General features: G+C 37.5%; 2 protein-coding genes across 2 annotated transcripts in view; both read right to left on the bottom strand.

Annotated features, from left to right (window-relative positions):
- Window positions 1-116: 116 nt before the first annotated feature.
- On the bottom strand, window positions 117-7,321 carry LOC113118708 (zinc transporter 10). The gene is made up of 3 exons (XM_026288097.1): window positions 6,877-7,321; window positions 3,291-3,935; window positions 117-2,290 (listed from the first exon to the last, which is right to left on the bottom strand). Exons 2-3 carry the CDS (start codon window positions 3,928-3,930, stop codon window positions 1,656-1,658), a joined length of 1,275 nt encoding a protein of 424 aa, XP_026143882.1. The 5' UTR covers window positions 3,931-3,935; window positions 6,877-7,321; the 3' UTR covers window positions 117-1,655.
- Window positions 7,322-7,925: 604 nt separating this feature from the next.
- LOC113118706 (protein phosphatase 1 regulatory subunit 37-like) overlaps window positions 7,926-27,190 on the bottom strand; it is a 40,328-nt gene continuing 21,063 nt past the window's right edge. The window contains exons 3-13 of the mRNA XM_026288095.1: window positions 22,145-22,190; window positions 21,335-21,435; window positions 16,562-16,681; window positions 16,337-16,487; window positions 15,362-15,517; window positions 15,141-15,253; window positions 13,826-13,967; window positions 13,548-13,714; window positions 11,238-12,483; window positions 9,612-9,713; window positions 7,926-9,519 (exon numbers count right to left, since the gene is read on the bottom strand). Of these exons, the coding sequence (XP_026143880.1) occupies window positions 9,625-9,713; window positions 11,238-12,483; window positions 13,548-13,714; window positions 13,826-13,967; window positions 15,141-15,253; window positions 15,362-15,517; window positions 16,337-16,487; window positions 16,562-16,681; window positions 21,335-21,435; window positions 22,145-22,190 (2,331 nt within the window). The 3' untranslated portion in view covers window positions 7,926-9,519; window positions 9,612-9,624. The remainder of the gene's footprint in view (window positions 9,520-9,611; window positions 9,714-11,237; window positions 12,484-13,547; window positions 13,715-13,825; window positions 13,968-15,140; window positions 15,254-15,361; window positions 15,518-16,336; window positions 16,488-16,561; window positions 16,682-21,334; window positions 21,436-22,144; window positions 22,191-27,190) is intronic.

Below are 27,190 nucleotides of genomic sequence, written 5' to 3'. Positions count from 1 at the left end.
GCGTTTTCAGTCCATTTAATGGAAGTTGAGCTTCCATAGTTGCATATGGTTTGTGGTGGATCGATTATGAAGCAAAATGCCTCCTAATGTGAAACAGACTGCAAGCACTTTGTTTTTTTCTTCCTGAACCTTCTGGTTGTTCGTTCATTTGAAATGACTCGAAAAAAGATTCGTTCATTTTGCTGAACGAGACTCAAAAGTCCGATTCGGTAAAATGATCCGAACTTCCCATCACTACAACTGATGATAAGATTCAAGTCATAGACGCAATAAAACAACTCGTTTGTTTATTGGTCAGTGTCGCGCATGATCAGTTCATTTGTTCAAGTGTCACCGCACTGATAAGGAGCATTTGTGCACCCTGTGCCAAAATACACACAAGATTTGCCGGCCGACATAAATATAGACACATATCTATAAATAGCATATTTAATAATTTCAAGGAAAACGTATTTGGTCGCCCTAAGGTAATAAATTAGGCTAACTATACAAAGCAGACTTTATATCAAACAGATTTGTTAAAGTTTTCACATTAACGTTACCTGAAGTTAGCAAATGCTCAAAAAAAATCTACATCTCACTGGTTACGTTAACCTCTTAGAAAAGCACCACTGAGAATTTATATGACACACACATCCTCCGTGAGCGGCCCTGACTGACCGCGAGGCTTTAGAAACGCGTTTTATTTCGGCGCCCGTGTTAACAGATGACTGCATGTGCAAAGTTGTTTTACATCATAAAATAATCACGACGAAGTGTGCTGATAAACACTAAGTTACAGTGAATATAAACTATTAGCACTGAAACATGTCATTCATAACGAAGGATTCCAGAGATTTTCTGTCCATGGCTGCTATAGCGCCGGGGGATGTGTGAAATCCTACCGCGACCGCGCTACTGAAACCCCGCGCAATTCTGCCTCGCGCCCCGCGGACGGATGATGCTTGAATCTGGGGTTACCAATATAATCCGCGAATGTAGATGCATTCATATACTATAAACTACCAAACAAGAAATATAAAAAACTGAAGTCACTTACCACAGTTGTGAATCACTCCTCTTGTCTTTAACGTTAATCTTCCTCGACCGTTGACGATGCGGCTCCGAAGATTTGAAATTTACAGCAAAATTCTGTAAATTTGAGTCAGACCTACACGTGACCCCAGAATGCATTGCAGTTTACAGCAATATGCTGTATTATTAAAAAACAGTCCGCGGCTGTAAAATAATGCTGTAATTTTTACAGCAATTCATTACAGTGTACAAATGATCCATTTTTCTTTTATGCCAAAAAGGACATCATATATAGATCATGTTACATACAAATTTGGTGTAAATTTCCTACTGTAAATATACTTTTTGATTAGTAGTATGCATTGCTGAAGACTTAATTTAAACAACTTTAAAGATGATTTTCACAACATTTAGATTTTCTTGCTCCCTCAGATTCCAGATTTTATTTTTTATTTATTTTTTTAGTTGCATCTCAGCCAAATATTGTCCGATTATAATAAACCATGCATCAATGGAAAGACTATTTTTTCATGAATTTATCTCGATGAAAAAAATAAAATAAATTGACCCTTAACACTGGTTTGTGATCAAGGGTCACAAATGAACTCGTGGAAGATGGGCATCCGATGACCCTTTGATCATCACAGGTACGTGCTCTGAATAACCACATCTGTGATCTGATCACCACTGCCCGGCGCTGGAGAGCAGGACTCCTCCTGTTCCTCTCGAGGGGAGCAGCAGAGCTTGTCCACACACTCCTGACCACAGCGCAGACTGCAGGCTGTGGCGGCGCTCCGGCTGAGCTCCGGCTGCACGGTGCAGTGTTTGATGCCGAAAGCGTTCAGCGCTGCTGTGATCCTCTCCATCACATCTGTGCACTGCGCTGCGTTCAGCTCGGCCGGACAGTGCACGTGCAGCGAGGCCACCAGCAGCGCCTCGGACAGCTGCCACACGTGCAGCTCGTGGACAGACAGCACACCTGGGACTCGTGTGATCCTCCGCCGCACCTGAGCCACGGACACATGCAGCGGCGTCGCCTGCAGCACCAGCAGCCCACAGCGCCACAGCCTCGGCAGAGCCACGGTCAACAGCACCAGCACACACACCGAGGACAACCCAGCGTCCAGATACACCAGCAGATGACAGTCAGAGTGAGGCTGATGACAGTGTGCTGCAGACAGCAGGAGAACCAGACCATTACACAGAACCAGCACTGAACCCAGAAGATCCTGGACCACGGCGAGGGAGCCCATGAGTCCATAAGCACACCGGGAAACTGACGGGTTAAAAACCAGCAAATTATATATATATATATATATTGTGACATGTTGAAATTAAGCAATCATATTGACATCTCTGTAGACACACACACACACACACACACAAGACATGTGGTTCTTCAGCGGTTCTTTATGGTAGTACTTATAGCATTGCTAAGTGGTTCTTTGGTTCATGATCATTACTGTTAGTGTTATCTGTATGCACCAGGGGTCTGAGAGTTACGCAATTTGGATTCTCTATGTATGTACTGTACATGTGGAAGAATTGACAAAGCACTTGACTTAATTAAGTGCTATAGCAACTATGAAGAACCTGTAATGGCTATATAGCACCATCTTTAAAGATATAGGAGCTATGTAGCACTCAAAGTGGTTCCTCTGTATGATTATGAGCCAAATAACCACTTTTAGTGCTATTTTGCAAAATATATTACTAGTCAAAAGTTTGAAATTATTGTATTTTATTTTTTTATTGCTTTTGATAGAAGTTTCTTCTGATCATTAATGCTGCATTTTTTAAATAAAAAAATACAGTTATAAATATTAAGACTGTGAAATATTATCATCAGCTGTTTTCTCTTATTATTCTCTTGTAATTTATCTCTTGTGTATTTTCAGCATCATTCCTCCAGTCTTCAGTGTCACATTATCTTCAGAAATCATTGTAATATGATGATTTACTGCTCAAGAAACATTTCTGAATATTATCAATGTTGAAAATAATTATGCTGCACAATATTTAAATTTTATTCAGCGATGATGCACCAAATTGATCAAAAGTCACGGTAAAGACACGTATAATGCACAAACTGTGTTCAACACTGATAATAATCAGAAATGTTTTTGAGCATTAAATCATATTTCCATGATTTCTGAAGATCATGTGACACTGGAGACTGGAGGAATGATGCTGAAAATACAGCGGAGCATCACAGATTCACACATTTTAATAATATGCATGTAGATCTGTATGGTCTTAAATGAACTTGTGGTCACCGGTGGGTTCAGTGCAGGCGGAGCGACGCGGTTCTTCTGGAAGTGGCTCTGAATAGTTAATGATTTCCTGAGCACTTCCACAGATACGAGGACTGGACTGAACTGGATCAGAGATGCTGGACTTTGGTGACTCCGCTCCTTCTGGATCCTGATCACTAGAGGCTTCAGGGTTAAATGTAGAATGGGTGTCGTTTCTGACCAGACTCTTGCTGATCCCATCAGCAGCTCCATCAGTCCCTCTGCTGCAGGCCAACACAAGGACATTGAATATCAGACTAGTTCCTCCAACCACAGTGGACAGGAGCGGGTGCTGAACGGGTTCAGGCTGGACGAGATGTGTGAGGATCTCCAGACTGATGGAGACACACTGAGAGGCCAAGAGCAGAGCTGAGAGCAGGACGCCGAAGGGTTTGAGACGCATCCTTCTGTAGTCCTCCACACAGAGAGAGCCCGGAGCTCCAGGAGCACAGACGTCTGGACGGGATGATAGAGCCAGATTTATGGAAACATAGAGCGTGTGGAAGCTGTCCACCGCGATGAGGAGAGATCTGCAAATCTGGCCGACTACAATCTCAAACACGAGGAAGCCCAAGGTCAAGACCAGCAGGAACATGTAAGAAGAGCTGGATATCCTCACCATCACACCTGCACAATAACAAGCAAGGATCGATTTAAAGACGCCGTTTAATCCAGGAGTGTTCGAAAACTTTCTGCACTGGTGCACGCTTTTTTGACACTGTATTTTGAGAAGATTGTGAAATGTAAAATGTAAAGAAAATGTCATAATTGTGAGATTTAAACTTATCAGAATTCAGAGAGAGAGAGATAAAAAAGGCAGAATTGTGAGATGAATTATGCAAAGAAAAGACTGCAAAATGTAAAAAAAAAAATAATTAAAAAGGAAAAACTCAAAATTACAAGATTTAAATTTTAAATTCCAAAATACAAGCAAACAAACAAACAAAAAATATATAGGGTGAATACTGGTAAAGTGGGACAGTTAAGCTTAATAATTTATATCTTTACATGGATATGTTTTTTTTTAACTAAAAATCAACACTGAGCTCATCAGTAGCAATTATGTGATAAAAATTAAATAAAAATTCTGTGTCTATGACATCACTTCCGGGGTGTGGCACATCATATTTAACAACCTCGCAGTGAACTGTGATGGTAAGTAAAATGACATAGCATTCAGGGGTAAATAATGTTAAGGTTATAAAAATAAAACAACTCATGGATCATTTGTAATTGTTACATATTTTGTTATAGGATGTAATGGTGAATCAGAATTTAAAAAAAAAATCACATTCATATTAATCTTCTTGGGGTTTTTTTTTATGCGACTTTGACACTGTCCCAGTTTGCCAATAGCATATTGTTAAATTGAGACAGGGTATTACTGGCAAACTGGGACAGCCATTCAAGTCATTCTAATGGAGGAATTGAGTTACCTTTTTATATGTCCCTCATACATTTAGTTAGTTAGCTAGATATTTCAACAAAGACTGACTTAAACTATGCCAGCTCTCATGCCTTCACCGTGAGACACACGCAGTTAACACTTTTCACACGCTCTCACGCAAAGCAAAGAGGACACGGAGACCGACAGACTACACAGAGCGGGTTACTTAAGATATAAAAAAATCTCAGCTCTCTCTGTTAATGAAGGTTATTATTTTATTTTTTTAAATTTGTATGAAATAAATTTAACCCAATATAACATTTTGTGGGCAGGCGAGGGAGGGGGTTGGTTGAATTTGCTGTACCTGCACCCCTTCTTATAAAAAGCGATGCTTATATTATTGTTGTTGTTGTTTAAATTGTTATGGTGTATTTAATTTATAAGGCCTACACTTGAATAACAACTGAATGTGTTTTAAGTGTCCCAGTTTTCCAATAAAGATGTCCCAGTTTGACAGTAGCGCCTTGAAAAGTGTGGTTTGGGGTCATTGTGTGTTTGAGGAAGAGTCATCCATCCTGTGTTTAATTTTTCTTTCTTTTTTATTGTCTATAGTATAGTAGAGCTCCTAAGCTATTTAGAATAGTATCATATGAGCGGCTAAGACATTTGGATCATAATAAAAAAAGTATGCAGAATATAAATTATCAGAAAGTGTCCCACTTCACCAGTATTCACCCTATAAATTGTTATTTAGATGTTAGGAAATTATAAGGGGGAAAAAACTGCAAGATATAAACTCAGAATTAAAAAAAGACAAAATTGACAGAATTCTAAAAAGAAATTCACAAACTCAGAATAAAAAATAAAAAAATTAAAAAAAATAAAGCCAGAATTTAAACTGAAAATGCATAGAAAAAAACATTTATAACATATAATCTCAGAGTTCAGAGATAAAAAAAGGCCTGCAATATGAAAATTCCCAAAAAGCAAACAGATGTAAACTCAGAATAAAAAAAATAAATAAAATACATAAAAACTCAAATGTGATATGAACTTGCAATTATGAAGAAACAGTCAACTGCAAGAGAAAAAGTTGCAATTACTTTCGTATTACAATGTAATAAATTGGGGGTTCTTTTTTTGCATATGCATCAGACAGATTAGATAGTGATTAATTCAGGAATCTGATTCTAAACAAATGATTAAAACACACATGACTTGATTATGAAATGTTTTCGGTGAACATGACTCATCTGTATACGCTGATCTCCACCCTCACACAAGGATTAAACCTCTCTGATTCAATCACATGTGCACTGGTTTCCTCACATTACAGTGATGGTTTCTCTGCTGTTTGCTGTAGACTAACACTGAGTGGAGCTGAATACTAAGTGTCAGAGATGGACTCGGTTGCCATGAGCTCGATCAGGACTTCAGCACATTCAGACTGTACGAATCCACACATATCTCTGTCTGAGACACTCTGACCTGAACTACAGTAAAAGCCCAGGACTGGAGAAAACACACAGCTTTCATGATGAAGTGCTCGAGCCTGGACTGGATGGAGAGACAGTGAAGACTTCACACTGATTAAACAGCTACATTAATTATGACTTATTGATGTGACTTATTATGTGCTTAACAGATCCACAGGTGCACATACACCAACGACTTCATTGTGGCTTTATCTTTATGATAATTAAACACATGCTTAATTGCCCTAACATTTGCTATCTATCTATTTATCTATCTATCTATCTATCTATCTATGGTTCAAAAAGTACTTGACAACTAAGTATTTTAATATAATGGTTGTTAAAGTTATGCAAAAAGGAAGAACAACTTATTTTTCAACTATGTAAACAACAACAACAAAAGTCAAAACTGGGATATGATTAAAAAACAAACAAACAAATTCAGGTGTTATCGTTTTGAATCAGCCTGATCAATCTTCAAATGAACAAACACGTTATTATTATGGGATATAAAGTAAACAAACTAAAGTAAAGTAAACAGAATTCTGAGGAAAAAAAGTAAAAACGTGGATATGTAAACTTGGAATTCTGAGGGAGAAGTCATATTATATTTTAGTTATATTGCATTCAGAATAACACTATATTGTAAAAACGCAAAATTTCTCAAAAAAGTCAGACTGGAGTATTAAAGAGGATCAACATGTACCTGTTTAGGATCCTGCGCGCTCCAGAGTCTTCAGAGTCCAGAGTGGAAGAGCGCGCGCTCGCTCTGTAAGCGCGGTCACGTGAGGAAGCAGAAGCGGCTCGCTCACATTCACAGAAAAAACTGAACTCTCTGTTTCTGAGGGAATCCTCCTCACACAGCTCTGACAGAGAACTCGAGGCAGAAAACTAACACGTCACATCCAGTCTGACAAGAGAGAGGCTCTTAAAAGCACTGAACTACCAGCAGACCACACGCTTCAGATTTAACATTTACCCGCTGTTGATCAGTAATTGTGGGAAATGACTAATACTCTGATCTTAATGACTAACAGGAATCAGTGTGCAAGTTCTGTATTTCTTTGCACCCGTTCGGTCCTTCTTTGATCAACTTTAAAAGAACAGTGGATGAAGAAAACGTTAGGAACAACAGCATACAACTACACTGAAATAATAATAATAATAATAATAATAACAAGTAGGAGGATTTTTTCTGAAACGAAAGTTCTATTCAATTCCACAAATAATTACAAAGTAATATAGCAATAGTTTTACTTTCTTAACTTTATTAAGCGCTATTTCTCATTATTAAATAGCATGCATATTACTATCATATTAGCGGTTTATACTTAAAAAGCATTTATTTCATGCATGATCATATATTAGGTCCCCATACCTAAACTTAATAACTACCTAACTATTAATATTTTTAAATAACATTTCCTTGAGAAACATAGTCCAATAATCTATTTTATACACAGCTTTGATTTATTTATTAATTTATGTTGGAGGGAAACATAGGAACAACGCTGCAATTGCTACTAAATTTCACAAATAATTACAAAGAGACTGCAAGAAACGCTGAAATGCATTATTAAGCATCTTAGAGAACTGCTGTAAAGATGAAATAACTATAAAGTCTACTGCATTCAAGCTAAAAATGGCTTCATCCACTCTTACACACTTTTTACTTTTAAATAATTACTTCATATATCAAAACCAATGTCAAACAGGTGCAATTAGGAAAGGTGTTTTATAAAAACCACACGTGCTGTTTTTGTCATTACATGCATTTATTTGAGAGGGAAAAGCCGTACACATCTCTTTGTTTTTACCAGTACAGTTGGATTAATTTAACAGGTAATTTTAAAAATGACTAAAAATAAAGCATTACAAACATCGGGTTGGGGAGCAGCACAGAAGTGTTGATTTCAAGGTCAAAGACGATCTGGATGTAGATGCAAAGCTTCTCTGAAGCCTGGCAGAGAGACGTCAGAGTCGACATCAACCAGACGTTAAAGAGAGAGAGAGAGAGACTGAAAAGCACCAACCACAGAAGCCTGGAATGGTGGAAAGTACTACACTGATCAGCTCAAGATCTCACAAGCTTCTCGTTTGCCCTAGAATCACACGTTAGTCTGACGATGGCGACGTCTCTCGAGGTAAAGTGTCGTCTCTAGTGTCTCCAGTGGCAGCAGCTTCACACAAGCGTAGTGTTTTCTTCATGATGTCTTGTGCTCCGGCACTCCTACTGCCTTCATTTCTCGCCCCGTTTATATCATATACTCTTCTCCAAGAGCTCCAGCCCTATTTATATAAATCAATACCTTTCCCAAACCCCCACCAATCAAAATAGGAAAACTTTAAACTTAATATTTGCTCTTTATAGAATATGAAAATATACACCACCAAAGGGGGAAAGTCCCACAAAAAGGGTTAGCTTTAAAAAAAAAAAAAAAACAAAAAAAAAAAAGATGGGGAAAACGAAGAGGAAAATAATAATAAAATAAAATCACACAACAGACTCGGGTTGTTTAAAATAAATACAAACTGATTCAGCCAAGCAGCCAGAATAAAGAGCTGAAAAAAGGTTTAAAGGCAAACGTGTCTTGTCCTGTCTTCGGATGGGTACGTACAGAGACGCACAGGGATTTACCGATGGAAGACAGAATGAGTGTTTGAGATAGTAAGAGAGCGTGAAAAGCGTACAGCTTCGTTCAGATGTCCGAATCATTCAGATGACTCGCTAAATTGTTCCACACGTTCCTGCAGGTTTCGGAGGCTGGTTGATGAAGGGAACCTGGTGAGATCTGAGATCAGAAGTGAGTGTTTTGACCGATTCCTGAGCAGCAGAAACCAACGGAAAGCAGATCTCAAGTCTTTTTTTGTGTTAACGAGACTTTAATAACAACAAGCACACACACAGAGACACGCAACGACGCTCTCATCAAACAGTGTGACCGTATCGCAAAGCCAAAACCAATGAAATGTCTTCGCGTGTTTCAGCCGGTCAGTCTCTGTGCTGCATTACAGCCTCCAGTCCACCAGGGGGCAGCCACAGTCGACAGCGTAACGGGGAGGAACAGAAGAAATTCGCCGGTTAGCAAGTGTGTGTGTGTTTCTCTGCTTGTGCGTCTTTGGTAACTGTGCGAATGTATAACTTTACGGCAAATGTTTAAATCGCAGAAGAGATTTTCCTAATTTCAATCAAAGTTGGACACTGGAGGGAAGGGGAGTCCTCTGTGTTCTGATGCAACGATTGGAAAATTAGTGGAAAAGACATGAAAAAGAGACCCGAGGAATATGAGCGAATGCCATGTTGCCAAGAACAAACCGGCCCTTCTGATTCTCTCTGCATGTGTGGATCCTGAGAAGAGACAAAGACGGGTTAAGGGTTCATTTTACCTGACTTATAATTCCAGGAATTCCTTCAGAAACATGGGAATTTCCTTGCATTACCTTGGTTACAGCATTATGGTGCATCTCTGCTGGTGTCCAGACTGGCATCAAGGAGAAGCTCCTCTAAATCCTGCCCACAGCTCAGCTCTGCGGTCACGCTCACTGACACACACACACACACACACACACACACACACACACACACACACACCGAATCATTCACTGCATGCTCAAAATCACTATAATAATCACATGTCTTTGTGCTTTCATTATATTCATAAATTCTCGCTCACAGCTTAGTCCAATACGACTAAACGATGCAAAAGCATCAATATTTGAGCTTAGCATGTGATACGATGAAACAAACAAATACTACAAGGTAAACACTTGTTCAAACCAACAAAAATTTTCAGCAGAGAGATTTAAATTAGTTAATTTCACGGTGTGTCTAATATTAGCCTTGGCGTGAACAGGCATTAATAGCAAAAAAACCCTTCTTTCTATTTAATCGTCTTCACAAGCTGCACGCAAAAAAACGTACAATGTGACCAGCATAATCTGATTCACGAGACAATTACTGTTATGAGTATGTATTTCTTCATTACTAACCCCCAAAGAATCACAAATTATAATACATAATATAATAATATATGATATATAGAAAATGAGCCAGTTTATTCTTGATTCACTAATCATGACTCATAAATTCAGATGTTATCGGTTTGAATCGGTGTGATGAATCTTCAAATGAATGAACTCTGAACTTTTACGAATAAGCATGACTCACTATATAAATATACAGAAACTGGACCTGTGTTTTTCATGAATTACTCCGAAAGACTAATAAATATCGGTTTGATGAATCTTTACCTAAATCAGCATTTCTGAGTAAAAATGATTCAAACAATGCCCTGCATGATATCAGTCTCAATATTAAATGTGTAGTTAAATATAAAACATTGCAATACTGATTTATTTTCTATTTTTGAATAATCGCATTATGGAGCTAGTTCATGAATCACTCAGAAAGACTCAAAAATTCATGGTATTATCGGTTTGAATCCGCCTGATGAACAAGCATGTTATTATTATGGCATAGCATTGTACATTACTTGTCACGGACAAACATTGTTGCTTTTATTGCCATATATACTGTATTCTATATACAGTCGAATGGGAAGTGTGTGTATCTACTGTCTACAATAACATACACACAATGAATATCGGCTGATATATCAAAATCAGACTTTTTTTTACTCCCTAATATCGGTTTCGGCCCCAAAAACCTGTATCTGTCAGGCTCTAATTTATAGTCAAACATGCAATTTTATTTTACATTCGATTACTTTATTCAATCCCTGTACCTAAAACAAGTGTTAGACCTACATAAAAACCCTGATTATTTTATTTGTATATTTGCTTTATTGTATTTATTTGTGCTTTTGCTTGTAATTAGACAATTTGTTCTTATTTTCTTTATTTCTATTTAACAATATAGTAATTCCCCCGAACATAACACATCTGAACCGTACCAAAACGGTGACTGCAGAACCGTGACAAACCGTTACACCCCGACAGATAATATTGTATCATGTCATCTAGTCGCATCAGGATTGGTATAAAGAGTAAATGTAAATGTAATTGAATCCGATATTGTGGAAGATGAGGTGGCCCAGTGTAACTCACCATGCTCCATAATGCAGCTGGCTGGTTTGGGTCCCTCGGGTTCGAGCAGGTGAAAGGCAAACTCTGGCTTGAGCCCGTTGGGCAGCGCTGTTCCCATACTCCCAGCCGGATGACCTTCAGCTTCTTCTGTGGAGATCTGGTCAGGAGATCCCGCCCGGGCACAGTCGTCCTCATCGAGGGGTTCGTGAGTGGCCTGTTGCTGCTCACTTGACTGCACTCGTTCTCCTCCGTTAGCACCTGGATGAACTTCCCCCAGCTGTTCTGGACATGGTGCGACCTTTGGCTTTAGCGTCTCGGGATCTCGGGATTGTCCTGAAACTGATGGCTGTGTGTCCTGTTTCTGCTCCGTGTGAGAACACGTCTCGCTTACATTGTGCGATGTTTCTATGTTTGTATCTACAATCAAGTGATCGGCAACGATGGCGTCCTTCTGGCTTTCAGACGGCGTAGAAGGTTCCGGTGCGATTCCTGTTGGTGAAGACTCCTTCGTATTCTCCTGCTCATCATGTGAAGACACGTTGAGCGGTTGAACAGGTGCTGGTGTTGTTTCTGCATGTGATGTTAACGTGCTGAGCTCAGATGCTTTTTGGTTTGATGGTGCATCTAAAGGTGCTTTGATATCAGTTTGTGTGGGAGTTTGGCTCTCTGCCGCCCTCTCGCTGACGCCTTTCCCAAATGCATTCATCTGTTGCTGCTCCGGAGGGCTTTCCACACGGGTTACCATAAAGATTTTGCGTCCTCTGCCAGGGCTAGACACTGAAATGCAGCGTCCAGGAGATGCTGGGGATCCGGGGACAGGGCTGGCTTCGGTCACTGTTATTCTCGCTGGAGATCCTGGTGGAGGAGGCGTCGAGGCCACGGCCGTACAGGCGTTTATTGCAGGAATCTCTATGGGAGGTGTGGTGTTTGCAGAAGCTTTCGGCTCCTCCACTGCGTCCTCATCCTCGGTGTCAGAGTCCGAGTCGTCTTGTAGTGTCGTTTTTTGATCTTTGACCTCTTCGCTGTCAAATACACTGCCCTCATCGTTTGCGTCTCCCTGATCTGTGGGGTTTTCTTCCTCGATTTTCTCTGCAGATGCATCTTCATCCTCTTGAGTTTGGTCCTCAGTGGCGATCTCGGCCATTGAAACCGACAGCCTCATCTTCTGCTCCGTCTCCTCCTTCTCTTTGGCCAGGATGAAGTTCCTCTTGCAGCCGTTCTGAATGTCTGCCAGCAGGGCGCGCTGTGTCTCAATGAAACTCTTCACCTGTGAGACAAAAACAGATAGCGTGCAGTTATGCAATGAAAAGTTCATGCATGTAATGAACAGTGAGGCATATAATTAAGTCTAGTTAATTAAACAAATGTATCCAATCTATTGCATATATATATATATATATATATATATATATATATATATATATATATATATATATATATATACAGTATGGATTAAAAAGTTTGGGGAGACTTTTAAATGTTTTTGTGCTCACCAAGGCTGCATTTATTTGCTCAAAAATACAGAAATGTTATTACAATTTAAAAATAGATGCGAATATATAGAAAACTGTAATTTATTTCTGTGATGCACAGCTGTATTTTCAGCATCATTCCTCCAGTCTTCAGTGTCACATGATCTTCAGAAATCATTCTAATATGAGGATCTGCTGCTTCTGATTATCATCAATGTTGAACACAGTTTCATATGTTTGTGGAAACAGTGATACATTTAATTTTTCAGTATTCTTTGATGAACAGAAAGATCAAAAGAACAGCATTTATTTGAAATAGAAATCTTTTGTAACATTATAAATGACATTACGGTCACGTTTGATAAATGTAATGTGTTCTCGCTGAGTAAGTCTTTATTTATTTAGTTTTTTAATACTTACTGACCCCAATCATTTGAATGGTAATATAAAAAAATATAATATAAAATATAAAATCATTTGAAAACCAATATAAAATCAGTAAATATTATATACTAATATATAACTTGTAATTTGAATATATTTACATCGATATAACATCATACTGTAATAAACAGCGATATGTACATTTATTTAAATATATAAAGAAGGCCACAAGAAGACTTCAATGAGCATTCATGATTTTCAAACAGTTTTAAACTCCATTAAAATGGTCTTATATGACCTTACACTTTTAATGCACATTGTATGCTGTGAGATAAAAAAAAAAAAAAAAGGAAAAAATCTAATGAGAATGGAAAGTAACGTCCGAATAAACCCACGTTGTGACATGTTAAGAGTTGCAGTAGCAGAATAAATGTAAACATGCAGGGAAATCCTTTCCCATGTAACAAGCGCTCACCGTCTCTTTCTTGGGCTCTCGGTCCAGGTCGAGTCGGAGCAGCGATGTGTTGACTTTAAATGCGAGCGTGAGAGCCATGAGGCCTCCGGTCTTGATCTCATTCTCACGCATGTCCAGCCGGAGGATCCTCGGACTCTCAACGATGAACTCAGCGATAGCCACCGCTCCTATCACACATTCACACACGCTTATCACAAGCCCATCTCTAAACTTTGCATTAGAAGAAACTAACTCATTATTTACATGACAGTAGCTTCACACTTCGTCCCCGATCTCACCTTCACAGGAGAGTTTGGTGGAGGCCAGACCCAGCCGGAGGATGGAGCGGTTCGCTATGAGTCCGTCTTTTAGTTTGTGCACTCCTTCGTTCCCCACTGCGTTATGACCGAGGTTCAGCGTTTCCAAACTCTGAGTGAAAGGCTACAGCAACAGAGAGCACACCAGACGGATCGGTAAACACAGAAAAACTGAAAGTGGATTAACTCTGCAGTGAGAGATTTTCATGATACAAGCGAAGACCAGCACGGACTGCAGTACATTAAACACAAGGCTGTGAGAATGTGTGTGTGTGTGTGTTTTGTCCTTAATTAACAAGACGACGGCAGGACACACGTAAACCTGAGCGTTGCATGGTCAGCAGCTGGCAGACATGCACAGTATTAATGAGCATCTGAGTGAACGAGCTGAGCTCATCTCGTGTGTTTGGGCTGGATGTGCTGCATTATGGGTCATTATACGATGAGGCTAAAGAGAATCGTCTTTTGTTCACTACGGTCTTTTAGAAGAAGATCTTAAGCTCTTCAAGGCTGCATTCTTTTATTTAAAAGCAGTAATACTGTGAAATATTATTTCAATTTAAAACAGCTGTTTTCTGTGTGAATCTCTGTTAAAGTGTAATTTATTTCTGTGATGCTCCGCTGTATTTTCAGCATCATTCCTCCAGTCTTCAGTGTCACATGATCTTAAGAAATCATGAAAATATGATGGTTTACTGCTCGAGAAACATTTCTGATTATTATCAATGTTGGAAACAGCTGTGATGCACAATATTTTTTGTGGAAACTGAAATATTGTAATACTTTTATTCAGTTAATACTTTTATCCAACATGGATACAAATAAATCAATTGATCAAATGTGAACATAAATGTTATTATAATGTTACAAAATATTTCTATTTCAAGTTTAACTTCGAGTTTTAACACCTGCTCAAGTGTTAATTTTCACAATAAAAGATAATAAGTCAAAATAATGCTTATTATGGACCAGAAATTAAATTTTCTTCTGCCCTGTAGGTTTATTTTTTATTTTTTATTGGAGATATGTAGATGATATGTAGGTATATCTAACTTGCAGCACTATTTCCAACTATAAAGTCAACAAATATTTTCCATTTTTCAGAAATGGTCTGTAAATAAGCAGAATAGTCAATTACTGGTTCATATAAATAACTCTGCAGTGTGAGTTTTGGCGATTTCGCTGTGTTCGTTGTGTTGCTCTTGGTTAGAATAAGCCCTGAAGATGTGTATTTTCTCATGGAAACGTTTGTGACACAGTTGTGTGTGTGTGTGTGTGTGTGTGTGTGTGTGTTTACCAAAGCGGCGGCCAGGTATCCCATGCCATTGTGTGTGAGCTGGTTGTTCCAGAGCACCAGAGTCACCAAACCCTTCCTCTGCTCCTTCAGACCCTCACATATATACGCCAACCCTGAGGAAACGAGCGGACGCAAACACAGAGAGTTAAACGACAAGCTACTGAAGCAGGAGACCAATCAGCGAGACACGGAGGAGATCTGGAGAGAGGACGAGGTCAGACCTGAGTCCAGGATGTAATTGTTCCTCAGGTCCAGAATCTGGATGTTGTAGTTGAACTTCAGCAGGTTCCCCAACTGAGCCGAGTCCTGCAGACCGTTCAGCTTGTTTTCAGCCAAATACAGCTCTCTGAGGTTCATGTTCATCTTCAGTGCTGTGGCTGAACACATGTATGAAATAAACCGCTTTTTAACTGCTTCATTCACATTTCATTTTGAGAAAACTGTTAATATATATCTTATGATGCATGCATTTTTAAAGCCTCTAATATCTATTGAACAAAATCTACACATGCCTTTTGTTGTCTGATTAATATTTTGATTTGATTAGATTTTTTTAATCAAGTAATGTCATTTCAAAATTAACAATTACTGGACTAAAGGTTTACTTGATTATCCATCATATATATAAACATTTATTTTTAATTAAATAAAGTCATAAATATGATCATCAGGCTTTTAATGGCACGTTAATTTGTTAATCTCTCAATCATTACTGTATTACATATGCATTTTATGTTTTGATCACTAAACTAAGCATTTAAATATATATATATCTTACTAAGACGTGTTTTTGGAAATATAGAATGATGACTGACATTTATATGTATAAAATCGTATTGATTTAAATTACAAGCATCATAATTTCATCATATATCTGCACCAAACTACATATTCCTGCTCAGTTTGAGTCTCTGAATAAATGACAAGTTTTTCCTCATATTCTCACTATATCAAACTATAAAAGCATAAAAAGCCTGATGCATGATACTCAACAGAAAAACTCTCATACAAGCTGCAAATGGACCTTTGTACAGTTATCGTAAAAGGCATTTTACATGCTAAAAAGCACACACTATGACAGAAGCCCTTTGGTAGACAAACAGGTTTTTTTGTTTATCATGCAGGCCATTTAAAGCACTTAGAAACACTTTTTCAAATCTGCTGATGTTTTATAGGGTTAATGTCCACAGTGTTACCGAGCAGCATGAGCGGTCGTCCTGAGAGGCCGGTGTTCTCCAGGTGCAGGACGGTCAGACTGCCGCTGATCCGCAGCGCTCTGGCCACGAACGGAGCCGAATGATCCAGCAGCGGGGAGTTACGGGCGTCCAGGTACTGCAGAGAGCTCGTCTGGACACACACACACACACATGAGGAGATCAGCTCGTCAGTAAAGTGTGAACGGAGCAGAACTCAAGCCTCACCTTCCTCATCATGTGTGCGGCGGCCTGCCAGCCGCGTGTGCCGATGTGCTTGTTGCTGGAGATGTTGAGATGAGTGGCGGATTCATAGTACTCGATCATATCGAACAAAGCAGACGCTCCCTGAGAGAGAGAAAGAAACAATGTTTATTCTGCACAGCATTTCAGAATTAATAGCAGTCTGTTTGTGTTTATTCAGCAGAAGGAGATCATGAAAGAGATGCAAAACAGCATCAAATGCAGACACATTGAGTTACCATAATAACAACCTGCTTCAGAAACTGATGAGGGGGGAAAATACATGTCTGTATGTTTTAACTGATTTATGATTTAATACCAAGTCAGCAACAATGGCTATACACATGGCAAAAACAATTCAATAGCATCATTAAAACCATTCAAGATCCTTTCAATATAATGATTATAATAATTTAATTTAATCTTTAAAAAAAATTGACATACAAATAAAAATAACAATTTAAACTAAAATAACAATAATAACAACTAAAATAGCTATATTAATTATACAGTTCTCAACCTTTGCTACTTCATCAGCCGGTTCATTTCATATACATAAAATGTTTTATGTCATAATGTTACTAAGATATATATATATATATATATATATATATATATATATATATATACACACACACACACACACACAGTGTAACTAAAATTTATTTAGACACCTTTACATTATTTGTTATGGTTTAAATAAAACATGACAATAACTCAGTTAAACTGTCAGAAAAAATTAATCGTGTCTGTGAGTGACGGTGATCAAATATATATGCATCATGATTCATTTACCATGTACAAATTAGGCCTTTAATGTGATTTAAACTTTAAAAGTACATCAAAATATAAACAACACGTTGTTCAACACGGAAAGCTATAGAAATGTAGTAACCAAGTAATTTCACCAGATAATTATTACATATTGTGTACTTTGCAGGTGACACAGCAATTTGTTAATTTGTTCCTATGACTTATTAATTTGTGACAAGTAAGTACAATTTATTTATAGAGCACATTTAAATCACAACACTGACGACCAAAGTGCTGTACAAAACAATCATAAAATACAGCACAAGTATAAAATAAAATAATACAATACAAATTAAAATCTAAGATAACAATAATCCAGAAATTAAAAATCAGGAAAGGCCATAGAATAAAAATGTGTTTTAAGTTTAGACTTAAAAACTGAAACCGACAGAGCATTCTCAATGTCAGGTGGCAACTGAACTGAAAACCTAGGTATAAGGAATTAAAATAGTCCAGTCGTGATGTGATAAATGCATAATTAACTTTTCACCAAGTCTTGAAAGGAAAGTGTTGATTTAGGTCTAGAAATTATTCTCAATTGATAATAACTGTTTTTAACAACTAAGCTAATTTGCTTTTCAAGGCAAAGCTCAGAGTAAAAAAAATAACACCTAAATGTTTTGAATGGGACTTAACATATGGAGTGAGACTGTCTAACTACAGAGTTTCTGGTTTTAAAGGGACCAAAAATAATCACCTCAGTTTTTTCATTATTTAGCTGGAGGAAATTATTTTTCATCCATATTTTAATCCTTCAGACAGTCCATAAGAGGCTGCGAATAATATCAATTTTTTAATGGAATGTATAACTGAGAATCATCAGCGTAGAAATGAAACAAGATTAAATATGTCTAATTATATTACCAAGTCGAAGCATGTACAGATTAAAAAAATGAATGGCCCTAGGACAGACCCTTGAGGAACCCCACAAGAGTGAGAAACTGTTGATGAGGAAACCTGGCAGTGAAATTGTACTGGATTTAAGATATGATGTAAACCTTGATTATAGGGGTGTGCACAGATAGTCGAACTTTCGAATAGTCATTCTGCTCTAATTATTCGATAAATAAAAATGAAATCCGAATTTCGCTATATTTTTGCTTTCCATAAAAAAAAATCCACAATAAAACCTAATTCGGTCACTTTCTGTGATTCTCCACGGCATATTTGAAGATGTATGCATTTTTTTTATTCAGGATAAAGCCCCAGAATGTGTCCCATAGAAGTGCTAAGATTTAGTCTGCATGTCTATACATGTGCACATGTCTATGTATATATGTGTGCCTCAAGAGAAAACATGGTTTTGTTTCCAGCATCTTTACACTAGAGATTTACACTGTCCTCTGAGCAGCATGAATCACACAGTGATCTCAGACAAGATGAGACACAACATCCAAGAGAGGAGAGAGAGAGAGAGAGAGAGAGAGAGAGAGAGAGGGAGAGAGAGAGAGAGATGGAGAGAGAGAGATAGAGAGAGAGAGAGAGAGAGAGAGATATGATACAGTACAATCAAACAGACATAAGAGTTAACATTTATTTATTTTTTTCCCAAAAATAATAAATTCTAAAGTAACAAGTAGAAAATATACACACACACACACACACACATATACATATATATATATATATATATATATATATATATATATATAAATTATATAATCTTATATTCCCATTAACTTCCATAGTATGGGAAAAAAAAGTATGGAAGTCAGTTGAGACCAGAAACTCATTCTTCAAAATATCTTCTTCACTTGGATTCAAACATTTTAAAAAGGGGAACAAGATGATTCTTGGTTACTGACGTTCTTAACAGGTTTGGAACATCATGAGGGGCATTTTTGGGTGAACTATCCATTTAGGAACTAAGAGTATTATTTGTATAATTGTTTCAAATAGTTTCATTAGTAATAAAATAAAAAACATCATCACTTCCTTAGATGATGCTAGACATTTTGCTCTGCCCTCATACAGAATGAGGACAGAAGTGAAACTCAGCGGTGTTTAATTGAGCAGGTCTCTGCAGCGTATGGTGTTGAGCTCCACCCTGAACACACACACACACACACACACACACACACACACACACACACACACACACCCTATAAATACAATGTCTGCATACAAGAGCTCTCACAGAGGAGGAGGACAGGCTCAACGTTTCTGGAGGAGCCAAAAAATAAGAACAAGTGCAAGGCAGTTCATAATAAAGAGGGTTTAAAGATAAAGAAGATTAGAAGCAGCAGGAGTGCAACAAACACTTATAGACACAGAAAAACAAGACAACAAACATGCTGATCATGGCTCTGCATCGGGGACAAAACCTGCTTCCAACAACACTTAAAGGAGAAGATGAAATTGGGCAGGAGAAACTGATCTCAGAACAGCAATTAAGGGCAATAAAATAAAAAATACATTAAATAATTCAAAAATATTGAAATGCAATCAATAAAAAAAAAATCACATAAAGATAAATATAAATAAATGAAAAACACTGCGGCTGTCTATCATCCTCCATTCAGTGCTCAGTCTGTCTCTCTCGTTCGGTTACTACAGTCAAAACTACGAAACTCTTTAAGAGCGCACAGTAATTGAGGTTTATAACTGTTCAAAGAAAAGGCTCATTAAACTAACGCACAGATTTAATACACTGCGAATCAATATCTCTTGCCTTTGTACTAGTGATGTCCAGTTCGCAAATGAATCGTTCGATTTAACCGGTTCTTCTTAGTGAACCGATTCACCAAATCGGACTGAATCGTTTGAAACGGTTCGTGTCTCCTGCACACTGTGACTCTGTGTTGTTTCAAGCTCATCATTCAGCACACAGGATGTGCAGAAGCGCTCTGTGGCGCTCAATACTGGAGCCTTTAGTATTATAATACTTTTCTGCACAATAAAAGATTATTAATAGTTTTTCTTGCTCTGTCCTATCTATCATATGTTGCTGCCTTTATTACACAGTGCTATACATTGAAAAGAAACGTCTTTTAGATATCTATATAAATGTATAAACTTGTTTTTTCATGAATGTATTTTATAACAATACAAAGAACAATGTGTAACATTTTACCAGATTTTAGACTTATTCTCTTTTATTTGCAAAATAAAATATTTCACTAGTTTTTATAAAATTGTGCATTTTTTTTGCTGCTGAATTATCCACTAACCTAGTTTATAATAGTATTTTTGTAATAGATTATGATTCTATATGTTTTCATTTATTTTTCATTCAAATGAAGTTGTTTATATGTAGTAGATTGTGATTAACACACAAAAGAGTGACATAAAAAATTTCAACATTGATAAAAAAAAACTGCTGGTATCAGATTGGATCGTTTTGAAAAAATGGTATTGTTGCATCCCGAATAAAAATACAAATTAAATTAGAATAAATAAAAACAAACAAATGCGTGCATAAATATTGACTTAGAATGTGTACATAGCACATCTTTTATTTCAAAAGAGCCAAAAAAAAACAAAAAAAAACACTGATACTCCCTTAAGATGAGCTGTAAGGAGTGTGTGTGTGTGTGTGTGTGTGTGTGTGTATGGAGGATGCTGAGATCCACCCGACTTATGATTTATTTCAAAATGATTGCATTAACTCAAACACAGTAGTCAGAGGCCAGGAGTGACCTTAAGTAACCTAACAGAAACCGTCTGAATCTCCAGAGCTCCTGATGTCTGTTTATGTTGGACAAACACAAACCGTGTCAGAACAGCACACATGTATTCACACACAGAGACACATGCCTCACATCTGCATCATGTAACGGCACTGATAAAAGAAATCAGAGCGCTGCACTCGTCACAACAGAAGCTCAGACAGGTTTAAAGATGGAAAGAGACAGACCAAGAATGACCCCGCGGTCAGAGAGCTGGTCAGGAAATGAGATCGGTAAGAAACTCAACGAGGTAAAAAAAAAAAAGAGCAGCACTCACATCCTCGTCTAAGTTTGTCTGTTCCAGATCCACCACTTTAAACTGCACCCTCTTAAAGATCTCCTCCAGAGATTCACATGATTTATAGTCCAGCTTCTCTCCTACAGAGGAAAACACAGAGAGACAGAGATATTAGATGCAACTTTTGCACTGATACGGCTCTTTAGATCCTTTTATTTGGTAAAAACACTGATCAAAGTCAAACGCATAGTGATGATTTTTCTGCTACTTTCATATTTACAGTAAACTTGAATCATCTGATGGTGAGATCAGCTCGCCAACGGACACACACCCATTAACTACACAAACCAAACAAGGACACAAACCAGTCTTAACAGGTTGAACTCAACAGAAGACCTGCACGTGTGTGTGTGTGTGTGTGTGTGTGTGTGTGTGTGATCTCAATGCATTCTCATGACGTAACTGTTCCTTATTCATAGATTGTGTAAAATGTAAATTTAAATGTATACCTAAATGTAAAAATTGTGTGGTTTGTAAATGGTAAGATTTTTATTTTCTAAAATATTATTCCAGTTTAAAACAGCTGTTTTCTGTGTGAATCTCTGTTAAAGTGTAATTTATTTCTAAGATGCGCAGCTGTATTTTCAGCATCATTCCTCCATTCTTCAGTGTCACATAATCTTCAGAAATCATGAAAATATGATGATTTACTGCTCAAGAAACATTTCTCAAATTTCCAAGACTTTTCATTTTTGGAAGATGGGAAATATACCATTTCTTTTTAAAACTCCCTGAACTTTCGATCATTCAGACACTGAACATTGAGATAAGGAGGTTTTTTAAGCTCACCTTTGAGTTCTAGGCACTCGTTTCGCTGTGTCAGGTCTTTTAAGTCCTATGGAGAAAAGAAAAGAAAAAACAAAGTAGAAAGAGTTTACTATTGAGAGATGAATATTATTGGACAGGTATGCCATTAATATAACTCTAGTTTAACAAGTGTGTGTGCACCTTCACCTGCAGACACAAGAATCAATAAATATGCTGACTAATACACTGTGTGTGTGTGTGTGTGTGTGTGTGTTGTAACATGTCTCTTGGTTACCCTACACCTTGACAAACAAATGGACTGAAAGGTCTGAAGGCTGTGTAAACACTGTGATGTCTGTGCTGTGAGACACCAGGAACAGCGGCCCTAAACCTGTTCTGTGATCAGCAAAGACTCGGAAGCATTCAGAGACATTTAACGCTGCCATGAAAGCAGCATCTGACCCTGAGCTTTCTCATGTGACTTCAATGAACCTTGTGTTTCTGCTGTTACACAAGACATCTGCGCTCATCTGTACTCCCCATTCACAGACAAACCTCGTACAGGGGAGGACCAAAACCGCATTATGTGTGTATATATATATATATATATATATATATATATATACACACACACACACACACACACACACAGGTGCATCTCAATAAATTAGAATGTTGTGGAAAAGTTAATTTCAGTAATTCAACTCAAATTGTGAAAACTCGTGTATTAAATTCAGTGCACACAGACTTAAGTAGTTTAAGTCTTTGGTTATTTTAATTGTAATGATTTTGGCTCACATTTAACAAAAACCCACCAATTAACTATGTCAACAAATTAGAAAATGGTGACATGTCAATCAGCTAATCAAAACACCTGCAAAGGTTTCCTGAGCCTTCAAAATGGTCTCTCAGTTTGGTTCACTAGGCTACACAATCATGGGGAAGACTGCTGATCTGACAGTCATCCACAAACATTCATTGCCAATAAGCTGGCTGTTCACAGAGTGCTGTATCAAAGCATGTTAACAGAAAGTTGAGTGGAAGGAAAAAGTGTGGAAGAAAAAGATGCACAACCAACCGAGAGGACCGCAGCATTATGAGGATCATCAAACAAACTGGATTCAAGAATTTGAGTGAACTTCACAAGGAATGGACTGAGGCTGGGGTCAAGGCATCAAGAGCCCCCTCACAACTGCCTACAGTTGTTATATTCCTCTTGTTAAGCCACTCCTGAACCACAGATGACCACAGAAGAAGAACTCGACTGTTGCCCAGTGGCGTAATGAGGAATGAGAGCAAGTTTTGTATTTCATTTGGAAACCAAGGTCCTAGAGTCTGGAGGAAGGCTGGAGAAGCTCCTAGCCCAAGCTGCTTGAAGTCCAGTGTTAAGTTTCCACAGTCTGTGATGATTTGGGGTTGTAATGTCATCTGCTGGTGTAGGTCCATTCTGTCTTTTGAAAACCAGAGTCACTGCAGCCATTTACCAAGAAATCTTGGAGCACTTCATGCTTCCTTCAGCTGACCAGCTTTTTAAAGATGCTGATTTCATTTTCCAGCAGGGTTTTGCACCTGCTCACACTGCCAAAAGCATTAAAAGTTGGTTAAATGACCATGGTGTTGGTGATCTTGACTGGTCAGCAAACTCACCAGACCTGAACCCCAGAGAGAATCTATGAGCTACTGTCAAGAGGAAGATCAGAAACAAGAGACCAAACAATGCAGATGAGCTGAAGACCACTGTCAAAAAAACCTGAACTTCAGACCACCTCAGCAGTGCCACAAACTGATCACCTCCACGCCACGCTGAACTGAGACAAGAATTAAAGCAAAAGGAGCCTCTGCCAAGTATTGAGTACATGTACAGTACATTAAAATACTTTCCAGAAGGCCAACAATTCACTTTTTTTTATATTTTTTATTGGTCTTATGAAATATTATAATTTGTTGAGATTGATGTTGAGAAGTGGTGGGTTTTTGTTTTATCAATTAAAAGAACCAAAGACTTAAACTACTTCAGAATTTAAACTACGTCTGAATTGAATCCACGAGTTTCACAATTTGAGCTGAATTACTGAAATAAATGAACTTTTCCACAACAGTCTAATTTATTGAGACGCACCTGTATATTAACCCTCATGTTGCATTCCTCTCATTTTGACCCAGAAAGGATTTCCCCCTGAAAAGTTAATGACATGCTTGTAAAACTGCTGACACATTTCTTATTATGCTATATCATCATCAAATGTTGTCTTTAATCTTTTCATCAATTTTTTTTCTTTCAACTAGCACAGGTTTTGCATTTATTTTTGAAACATAGGTTTCATTGATCTGAGCTCGTGCACTGCAGATTTTGAGTGAACATTAACAAGATGATCCACAGATCATGCTTTATTCACTCATGAGCTCAGATCAATGAGGCCTATGATCAATCAGTGGCAAAATTAAACACCAAAATGCCTTTGCTGATTGAAGGAAAGCAAGTTGAAGAAAAAAACAGTAGAAGAGTTGGTGATAATATAGCAGAATGAGAGATTTTTCAGAAATGCTGGTCATTTTTGACCAGGAGCACCAAATTAGGTAAAGGATTTTCAGCCTAGCACAAGGGTTAAATGCTTATTCAATGTTTACTAAAATAATTATATATATATATATATATATATATATATATATAAAGTTCTCACAAATTCTCAGAAAGCTTTTTTACATGCTACTGTGATATTATGAAATAAATTTTATTTGTTGATGTTACATGCTTTTAATTGGTTTTATATAAAAACAAACTGCAGTTGGTTACTTTGTGTCAAACATCTTAACTGATTGTCAGTTAAGTCAGTTTTATTTTTTTTACTTTTTAAAGAAAGAATAGCACTCGGAAACATTCTTAGCATTATCTTAAAAACTGCTTGGCTTCTTTCTTAAAAAAGATTGTCATAAATCTGGCCCTTGATTTAGACTAAAAGTAAAAAATCTGTATAATAGGATTTAATTGGCTGCAAATAACAGGTTTTACCTTATAACTGAGAACCAGATATATAACAAATCCCAAAATAAAATTATCCTAAAACACTGTCATTTAAGTAATGTTTTAAAAATGATTATTCTTGCTGCGCCATTTGGAAGTGGGAGCTGTACTGGGATAAAACACAAACACTCTTAATGTGTATTATATAAACACATAAACATTCCTTTCATTGCATTTACATAATCCATAATAGCATATAACATTATAATATAATATAATCTGCGCAGAGTAAATGGACATAAAAGGAGCATTAATCTAAGTAACTCTCTTCCTTTCCAGTGCATTTCTTTTACAGGCCTGTTTGTGAAGTCATTTTTCCAAGAGTGACTAAGCAATTAGGAGAGAGGAACACAAGCACAGACTGAGGTGGTGGAAAAACACATACATACGTACACACACACACACACACACACACACACACACACACACACACACACACATACACACAGAGTAATGACCGGCTATTTTCTGCCCTGGGGACTCCCAGTGGAAATTTACCATCATGCCCTTGGAAGGGTTTAACAGACTGATGATGCCTTTCTGGACAGCTACAGGTTACACACACCGCACAAAAACACATTACACAAAAAAAAAATCTACACTTTCAGAGAAAGATTGGAAAGTAACAGATGGGAAACAGAAAAGAGCGGGACATGAGCGGAGGGAAAGAGGGGAGGAGAGCGGCAGCAAGTGCTGGTTGGAGAGGGATTGTGGGAGTTAGCTGGCATCTCTGTGCTAACATCAGGCCATAATGATTTCTTTCTGTCGGTCTGTTTTCAGTGACGGGAGAAACTGATCTGCTTCACTCCTGTCTCATTATAACGCCTGCCTCACCTCACCTCAAATCTGTCATGGGTTTTCTTTAAGTCGACATGAAATGAAAATTGAACCCTGTCTATCATTAACTCTCTTATAATGCATTGTGGTCTTTGGACATGGATGAAATACTTTCTTCCTACAAAATGCATTTTTTGAGCAAGTCATAACAAAATATGGATACTTTTGAGGTTTTGAAGATATATAACCATTAAAAAAAGTAACAGATTTTGCGTTTAGGTCCATTTTTAGGTTCCCAACCTTTTTCACCACACACGTTTGTGCGGCCCACTTCAAAAAAATTAACTGACCCCAGTATTGTTGGGTTATTAACTTAGTACTCAGAAGCTAGATTGCTAACTGTATTATTGAATGAACTAGGGGTGTGCAATATGGACAAAAAAAAAAAAAAAACGTGATGATATCGTGATTTCTTTGATCCATTTTGCGATTGTGACACACACGGATATGCTTTACAGTCATAAATGCTTTCAGGATTAATTTGAAACATTTCTAAAAGAAACCCAATTAGAGCTTTATCAAAAAGTTGTAACGTCTCTAGAACAGACATAAGTCAAAATTATCACTATGGTAAAGATGTAACAAAATGTATAGACTTATGGCAACAACAAAAAAATCATTAACAAAGAGCTCATTAATTGTAGCGGTGCCTCAGGTGTTTTCAGTGTGTATACAGTATGTGTATGCGGTCAGCAGCGAGAGCGCATACATATGACGCGAAAGCACATTAAAATAATGCACGAGTGCGAATCTCTCTGTCCAAACACAAATTTCCTTTGCTCTGTCACAAAACCAGACGTACTTGCTCAAATACACACTGCTCTGTGCGGAGAGAGTGTGCGCACTTAAAATGTGTCTCCTCTCACTTAAACATCGTCCTGTGCACTCACAATTCTCTTTATGCTCATGTGTTATATATTAATTATTTTCACACGTTTTTATTTCTAGACTTTTACCGCGTGAATGCATTCTGATTGGATCATTGGACAGCATACTACGGGAGGTCAGGGCCATGGAAAAATGTGCTATATAGCGATTTAGAAATCGCACACACTCAAATTGTGATTTTATGACGATTTTGCGGACCACATGTTGAAAACCACTGCTCTATGCAATGTAACAGACTTATTTTCACACTTTCATGAACATAAAAAAAAATTGATAAAATCTTTTCGACCTCAATGTGAAAGTTATCAAAGTAAAATTATTATTATTATTATTACTTTAAT

Source organism: Carassius auratus, chromosome 18 (assembly GCF_003368295.1).
Source record: "Carassius auratus strain Wakin chromosome 18, ASM336829v1, whole genome shotgun sequence".
NCBI classification, from domain to species: domain Eukaryota; kingdom Metazoa; phylum Chordata; class Actinopteri; order Cypriniformes; family Cyprinidae; genus Carassius; species Carassius auratus.
This window is presented reverse-complemented; position numbering and strand designations above follow the sequence as displayed.